At 39.3% G+C, this 8,939-nt stretch overlaps 1 protein-coding gene across 5 annotated transcripts in view; it reads right to left on the reverse strand.

Annotated features, from left to right (window-relative positions):
• The window catches only part of Tasp1 (taspase 1), a 205,496-nt gene that overhangs the window by 113,494 nt on the left and 83,063 nt on the right, over positions 1 to 8,939 (reverse strand). For 4 of the 5 annotated variants that reach the window (XR_004118894.1, XR_004118896.1, XR_004118895.1 and 1 more), the window contains one exon: positions 7,409 to 7,515. Coding sequence is in view for 2 of the 5 variants with exons in the window: in XM_031372052.1 (XP_031227912.1) it covers positions 7,409 to 7,515 (107 nt within the window). In the remaining 3 variants the exon portion in view is untranslated. Of the gene's footprint in view, positions 1 to 7,379; positions 7,516 to 8,939 lie in introns of those variants that run through there. The other variant, XM_031372054.1, reaches the window with a different exon arrangement.

Genomic DNA, 8,939 nt, shown 5'->3' on the forward strand with positions numbered 1-8,939 from the left:
AGAGAGGGAGAGGAGGGGAGAGAGAGGGAGAGAGAGGGAGAGAGAGGGAGAGAGAGGGAGAGGAGGGGAGAGAGAGGGAAAGAGAGCACTAGCTAACAAACATCAATCAGTACACTAAGGGCCTGGAAAGCCATTCTATGGGCTAGACAGGTAGCTCAGAAGTTAAGAGCTACTTGGGGGCACAGGTTTAGTTTCCCAGGATGTAGACACAGGCTTATAAACAGCTCTAATTCCAGTTCCAGGGGATCCAACAATCTCCTTTGGCCTCCTCAAGCACCAAGCTTACATATGGAACAAAGATAGACATGCAGACACAGTACCCACATACATAAAGTAAATAAGTATTATTTTAAGGCCACTATATTTTAACAAAAGAACATTTCACCAACAAGATATAACAGCAAACAATGGGCATCAAAGTCAGATAGGTCCTCATACAATATAGCAACAATACTAGGAGGCTCCCAGGATTAAAATTAACAGCAGCCAAAAAGCTTTCAGAATTAAACAGCAACTATCAAATAGATATAACATACCTCCAGAATACTCCATCTAAGTCAGCGGTTCTCAACAGGGGTCACCTAAGACCGTCGACAAGTACAGATCCTTACATGACAATTCAGAACAGTAGCAAAACGACAAATGGGAAGTAACAAGGAAAATCGTTTTGTGGTTGGAGGTCAGCACAACATGAAGAACTGTATGAAAGGGTTGCAACAATAGCAAGGTTGATAACCAGCAATCTAATAAATGGAATTCTTCACAATAGCCAATGAAATCTCCTCTAAAACAGAACATATTCTAGGTCACCAAACAAGTCTTAGCAAACATAAAGGAATCTAAATAAATTCTTCTTACATCATAGTAGAGTAAAACTAGAAATCAATAGTACATGAAAAATGTAAAGGCACACAAGTACTGAGGGATTAAAAATACACACTTGCATGACCTCAGTCATCTGACAAAAGCACCGAAGAAATTAACAATTCTTAGAGACAATGAAAAGGAAAACTTAGCTCAACTTTTAGGATACAGAGCAGACAGTTCTAAGAGGAAATTCTGTAGTGATGATGGCCTTACAAAAAAAAGCATCAGGTTTTCAAATCAACAGGCTAATAACCCAGCATACGTGTTCGAAAGACAAGAACATGCCAAACTGAAAAGCAGCAAGCGAAGTCTGGCGCGGTGGTGCACATCTCCAATCCCAGTGCTCAGGAGCAGAGACAGGCAGATCTCTACCTGAGTTCTAGCCCTGGGGCCCACCTAGTGGACAGAGAGAACTGAATACTGCAGGTTGCCCTCTGACCTCCACAAGCATTCCATAGCATACACATGCCCACACAACCCTACACAAAAAAAATGAATACCTGCATAAAAACATTATAATGACAAATATTGAGTGTCCAAACTCCATAGAAACACACGAGGTAGTAAATTTAAAGACTGGCTTACCTAGCACCAATTAACATAGAAAACCCACACAGTGGACTCATCAGGGGATAAGCATCTTCTTAGACGGGATTGCTGCAATTTTTAATATATCACCCACCATTCAAGGCAATGATTTCAAAAGGAAGATAATCTCTCCAAAGGAAGAACCTCTCATCTTATAGAGCATAATATGCAATGAACATCTCTTTACAAAAGTAATGGATGTCCACACTTCTACTTACTATCTTCTTGAAAATCACAGAGCAAAAGATCAAGCAAAGTAAGTTTCAAGAAAATAGTAATGATACTCCTAGTTGCACACAAAATGAACAGGCGTGTACAAATGAACAATGTGAAGAAAATATGTTGTTTGGGGAGGGCACTCACTTTCTTTGATCTTAACCTACCTCTCACCCAAAAAAATACAGTGATTTAGAATGATGCCGTTAAGCACTTACATAATAACTTCAAGATGGAAGGGAAAAGGGGAAAACATTACCCACAATATACTTCAAAAGAATAGAATATATTTATATGAAGCACACAAAGCAAGTCCCAACATTTCCCTTCTGAAACATGTGGCCAATTTAATGTCCCTGTGTGGTGGCTAAAGAACCAAAATTAAAAGTTGTAGCATCTCTTTCGAGTGGTTTTGAACACACGACATGGTATGAAAGCACAAAAGCAGAGCTTTATTTCTCCAAATGTGTTTGTTAGAAACTGAAGACTAAAACAAACTCGAACAATGGGCAAGGGCTGATGAGCATTTGCTGCACTATCCTGTGTTAAGTGTTCATTGACCTACAAGCCAACAAAAATTAACGGAAAGCTTAAATTACGTTATGCACGTGGTGAGAGGAAGCAAGGATAACTACACACACACAACTGCAGAATCTGTTACTAAAGAAAAGGGGATGGAAACCATTTAGGCAATATGCTATGAAGAAAGAAAAGAGAAAGGGGAGTCTGAAACATCAAAATGTTGAGATCAAACAATACCCCCAACTTCTTTTAATACTCTAAGAATAAGAGTTCTTTCCAATCATATCCAGGACTAACTGTTTGAAATTGATATTTATGAAATCTAGACTATGGTCTAGATGCATGGTGTCTGTTTTCTAAATGTAAATGTCTTCTCAGCCATGAATAACTTAGTCTTCCTGTGGCATGAACCCCGCACAGGAACAGACCAACGAGCAAATGGCATCATTCAGAGTTTTCTGTCTTCACCCAGCTATAGTAAAGCTTGGTACTGACTAGGTTACCTTTGCTTTTTGTCTCAGAACACAAGTATGAAATATTTATATACAATAAGAGAAGAAAAACAAAGTAAGCTTACCGAGAGAGGAGAGAGAACAGGGCAAATGTTTACTACTATTTTCATATTAAAATATAGTAAGTTAAATAGTTATCTTTCTTGTCCCTACCATGTAAGTCACCAAAAAGAAGGAATGATGAAAAAAAGAAATACAATCACTAAGAAGAGATAATTCCTAAAAACCTGTATTTCTCACTTTAAAATATTATACCTTAAAATCTATAAAACCTACAGCTAGAAACTAAGTTCACAAAACTGAGTTGATTCACAGAAATTAGGTGCAATGGCATCAACTCTTCCTCATTGTCGCTCTCACTTCCATGAAAAAACTTCTCAAAAGCTACTCTGACTCCACATCCCACCCCACCCCACCTCATCAACCCACGCCATGCCCGTCTCCAGTCCATGGGTCACAAATATGGTCTGCCCAGACTCACAGTCTCCAGGTGCCAAACCCAGCAGCCATTCCTCTGCAGTTTGTGACCCAGGAGAGACTTTCTTTGAAATAAATGCTCCTCCTGTAGTCCTCTCTTTCCTTTACCCTCCCTCCCTCCTTTCCTCCCTCCTTCCCTCTTCTTCCTCTTCCCTCCCTCCCTCCCTCCCTCCCTCTCCTCTTCCCTCTCCCTCCCTCCTCCTTTTCCCCCTCCCTCCCCTCTCTTCTCTCTCTCTCTCTCTCTCTCTCTCTCTCTCTCTCTCTCTCTCTCTCTCTCCTTCTCTCTCTCTGTCTTTCTCTCTCTCTCTCTCCCTCTCTCTCTCTCTGACATGCAGAGAGATGGGGAGAGTATATCCAGGTACCTTTGCCTCACCAGCATCTCCTTTTTCTCTCAGTTTCTACATCTTGAACTGGCTTGAGATTCCGGTACAAATCTCTCATATAGTCTCACTATTCAGAGTGTGTGTCAATATGGGTGTATATTCCTTTTTATGTCAATAAATTTCATCCCAGATATCACCCTCTTGCTCTGTCTATAAAACTACTGTCAAATGTGTACTTGCTCATATAACCAACTTCACAATTGATACTTGTACCTACCACAGCAAGCTTTCCAAGAGTAATGATAAAGGGTTGGTACAAATGTTCAGAAGCTGAAAATACACTAGGAAAAGCAAAGGAGTATGGTTTTAAATGCAAATGTGTCATAGTGTCCTTTGGTGTCACGGGCTTGGTTGCTAGCCTCGGTCAAAACTACTGGGAACTATTAAGAGATGAGAAGAAAACACTGGACACCAGGTCCCTACAGAGTCTACTTGAAGACATGGAGAGCCTAGCCCATTCTCTTTGTTTTCGCTTCTAGGATGCCAAAAGATGAGCAGGTTTCCCTCCACGATGGCCTCTTACTATGGCCATGGCTTTGATGTACCTGCCTTGTCAGAGGCATGACAGCAGAGGCCAGTGGACACACGGATGTCTAACGCAAAAGAAAACAACTTTCTCATAAGAAAACTGTTCGGTATTTTGCTGGTGAAACCTTAATGTTTCCATCCTTTTTTTCATGGCACTGGGCATTGAACCTAGGACCTTGTGTGTGAGGCAGAGGCTCCAGCACTGAGATATGTGCCTAGCCTGATCTTTTGATAGAACCATTGAATATAGGTCCTCAGATGATGTTCCATACAGCTTTTTTTAATAAACAGAATGAAATAACCTATGATTTCGACTTTCACAATATATAAAAGAGAACAAGAAAATAAAAATGTTAACAAAACATTCTAAATAAAGTATACATGGATTTTTATGGTTTTTATCAACTTCATTAGCTTACTTTTCCATACTTATACTGCAACAGCATTTCTTTACATGCCTTGTTTTTGTTTTTTAATTTGCTTTTCCAATAGAGCACTAAATATTCATACAATCCTTAGTCTTCAAATAAACAACTGTCTTTTTAAACTCATTATTCCTAGGTTTAACATGAAACAACAGATTATGTAACTTTAATAATCAAAAGCAATGAACCCAAGGACGACACGGATGCAGTCAACTGCAAGCAGCATGGGAGCATGCCGCACTGAAGGGTAGCTCTTAAAATAAAGTGGAAACTCCTTTCCACGCGCTCCATCCGGAAGGACCCAGCCCATCTGCTCCTTCAGCTGCATTCCACACTACCCTCCCCACCCATTTTGCTTCAAGCACACTAGCTCTCTTCATTACTCCAACACAACAACCCTCCATAATGGCCTCTGAACACACAGTTCATTCTAGGGATTATATTTTTCTTCTGACAGTTTATAAAGCTCACTCTTATCTTTCACATTTTAGCTCAAGTAGGTCTGTGCTGGTCATCCTAATGGATGCAATCTATCTTCATACTCTCATATCTAGGCTACTACATCATATCATTTTGTTCTTTTATTTTTTTGTAACAAAGCACAACAAACATACTGAAACATGATAATAACCTTAATTACAGGTATATATTTTCCGGTCTCTGTCTTACTAGAACATTTTGTTCATGGCTGTATTTCTTACTAGCTGGCATACAATCACTTTCTGAACAAAAAAGAAAAAAAACCTACTGATCTGAATAAGTAAGGCAGTGTGACACTTCTATGCTTAAAACTCTGAACTAACAGCCACAACAAAGACCTGTGTAAGACTTTCACAGCAACTTTATTCCCAATAGTAAACACCCAGAAACAACCAATCTCAACAGGAGAATATGTAAGCAAATTATAGCTATGCACATTAAGATATTACTTAGAGGTTTTTTGTTTATTTGTTTTAAGGAACCAGTGATGGGACATCTAGAAATATCCTGTGAAAAGTCAAGAGAAAAACCACATTCCATATGACAGCAACATAAAGCATTGATGGCAGTAAAAAAACTAGAAGAATGGCTACTATCTAGGTGAGGGGTTAACTGAAGGACAACAAAAACTGGAATGTTGTGTCTTGATCTGACTTGGACAATGAGAATACATACAGTAACTGATGAAACTGTCTACTCTATGCACTTCTGTTTCTGAGGCAGGTCACAATACAACCTGTGAACTACCTGACCACACTCCTGAATGCAAGGCTTACAGACAAGCAAACCTGGATACCCACATTTTTAAAGGGCAAAAAGTCCTAAATTTATTTACCAAGGCATCATAAAGAATGCAGAAACACACACACATTCATGTGTACACATACATATATACACCTCAGAACACAAGCTTTCATCAAAATCCACATAATAATTTACTTATTTGCTCCCTAAAACCCATATTATGAGCAATATGAACAGAACTGGACCAAAATGTTTGATTAATTATCCTATGAGGAAACATACTGAGAAAATACCTATTATCATGAAAGATGGTTTATTTGGTACTTTATGGCATCCACATAAAACTTTGATAAAAAGTATAAACCAGTTCATAAAGCACTAAAGAAGGACTACATGATACTGACAAGGTACATACAGACTATGACCTGACACATCAATCAAGAGTTGTGTCCTGATAAAATCTAACGTAATAGGATAAGAAGAACGCTATGGCTTTCAACTTCACTCTACTATCAAAAGCAAGTACAAAAGGACTGAAACAATACAATACTGTGTGGCATTATGTGGCTACTAGGCAAATGAAATAAAGAATGGGCAAACACTGAGAAGCTGAATTTCTTATTTTATTCAATTTTAATTAAGTTTAATTTTAAAACATTTTTAGCCACTGCCAAAAATGATTCTAATAACTAAATATGCAAATTCACATTTTCAAAAGTTAATTATTACATGTATTCACTTATATGTATATTTATTTATCTGAATCTGTGTGTTTAAATACACAAATGCCACAGCATGCAACTTTCAGAGGTCTGTTCTGTCCTTAATACCATGTGCGCCCTAGGGGTCAAATGGCAGCAAGTGTCTTTACACACTGTGCCATTTTACCAACACCAACAGTTATAAAACTTTAAAAAAGCTCATTATTAATTTTTCTGATTACATTTCAAAAGATATTTTCAATTCAGTAACTTAAAATATATCACTAAAATTAATTTTTGTTTACATTTTGAAATTTAATTCACTGTTTCTTTTCATGATCAAATTTTCAAGAAAGGGGATAGAGAAATGGGCTCAGTAATTAAGAGCAATTGTTGTTCTTCCAGAGGATCGGGGTTCAATTCCCAGAAACCACAGAGCAGCTCACAACTGTCTGTAACTACAAGTTTTGTCAGGCAAAACATCAATGCACATTTAAAAAAAAAAAATTCCCAAGAAAGGCTTTCTCTGTGTAGCCATGGCAGCCCTGGAACTTGCTCTGTAGACCAGGCTGACCTGGAATTCAGATATCAACCTGCCTGGAGTAAAAGTGTATACCACAACATCCAACTCAAGTTTTAGTTTTTAAATTACAATTTTTATATGTGTATTATGCATGTACATGTACACATGCTCAGGAGAATGTCACAACATATGTATGAAAGTCAGAGGACAACTTGTAGAAATCGGTTCTCTCCTATCATATGGGTTCTGGGGAAAACAGTCATCAGTTGAACCTTTTGCAGTAAGTACAATAAGTACATTTACTTAATGAGCCTCACCAGCTCGGCTCTGCTTTAATATACATATACGGAATATGCTATATTTCAAATGGACTGTACTGTTCTAAAAGCAGGTCAACAACATCACTGTCATGCATCAGCCAATTCTTCAGACACCTCCTGACCTTTGTACTTGATTGTCTTCTTCTCTTCAGCTGGATGAAGTCTGTTTCCACCCTTTCTGCCAGCTCTAGTTTCCTCTTGTTCCTTTTAAATGCAGCTAAGCTGAATCCTACAAAAAAGAACAACAAAAATACTTGAGAATTATTTGAACAAGAAGGCAAGCAAGACACCCTAAACAGTGCCCCCCCCAAAAAAAAAAATCCAGTTAAGATTGTTGAACTGTTGGTTTTAAAAAGGCTCCCAATATACACTGACAATAAAAAAAAAAATAAAAACAACAACAACAAAAGAAATAGCACAAGTTTATAAACTTAGGAAAAGGATCAAACCAGAGGAACAACTAAGTTCTGAAGGTAGACAGGGCCCAGGGTACCTAGTGATCCACTACCATTCAGCTGTATGGTTCTCAAAGCCTCAGTGCACAGATGTGGGAGATGGCACTTGGGAACACCACACTGGAAGTATACTAGACATGAGTAACAAGAAAAGAGAGGATCCCAGAGGTCGACCCACCTAGGGGAAGGTAAAACAAGCTGCCACACACTAAGAAATCAGATTGCAAGCCTTAACCTTGTCTCTAGATGTAAAGAGGGAAAGTTTACAAAGGAAATGTTAACCAAGAAGGCCACTGATGCATTTAGTAGAGAAGAGCTCATGTTATTCATTGACCTGAGGGAGAAAAAAAGTGACCGCAATGTACCTGATGATTAATCCTCACTGCCAACTGAACTGGATTTAGAAGCAGCAGGGAAGCATACCTCCGCTTGTATCTATCAGGGTATTTCCAGAAAGGTTTAACTGAGGAAGGAAGACTACCTCTGAATGTTGGTAGCACCATTCCATGGTCTGGGGTCCTGGACTGAATAAAACAAGCTCAGCACCAGTCTTTGTGTCTCTCTGCTTCTTGACTGTGGACCAGAGGACACTCCCTCAAATTGTAGCCAGCACACACTCTTCTTCTTTGTTGGTGTTTGGCCACAGACTATCCATACAGAAAGGAAATTTGAAAAAATAAAAATCACAAAGAATTACAGGGATGAAAATGGAGGTCCTGAGGAAAAGAAGGTCCAGCAACAGGCCAAAAGCGGAATCCAGCTCAAGGGGAGGTCCCAAGGCCTGACACTATTACTGAGGCTATGCAGTGCTCACAAAGAAGGACCTATCATGACTGCCCTCCAAAAGACCCAACAAGCAGCTGAAAGAGTCAGATGCAGATATTTTCACCCAACCAATAGATAGAAGGAGCTGACCTCTGTTGTTGAATTAGGGAAGGCTGAAAGAAGCTGAGGAGAAGGGTGACCCTGTAGGAAGACCAGCAGTCTCAATTAATCTAGACCCCCAAGATCTCTCAAACACTGGACCAAACAGACAGCATAGACCAGCTGATATAAGACCCCCAACACACATACAGTAGAGGACTTCCGGGTCTATGTTCATTCAGAAATGATGCACCTAACTTAACCCTCAAGAGACTGGAGGGCCCAGGGAGTTTAGAGGCCAGGAGGGGTGGGGGATGGGGGCATCCACGGGGAG

Source organism: Mastomys coucha, unplaced genomic scaffold (assembly GCF_008632895.1).
Source record: "Mastomys coucha isolate ucsf_1 unplaced genomic scaffold, UCSF_Mcou_1 pScaffold15, whole genome shotgun sequence".
NCBI classification, from domain to species: Eukaryota; Metazoa; Chordata; class Mammalia; order Rodentia; family Muridae; genus Mastomys; species Mastomys coucha.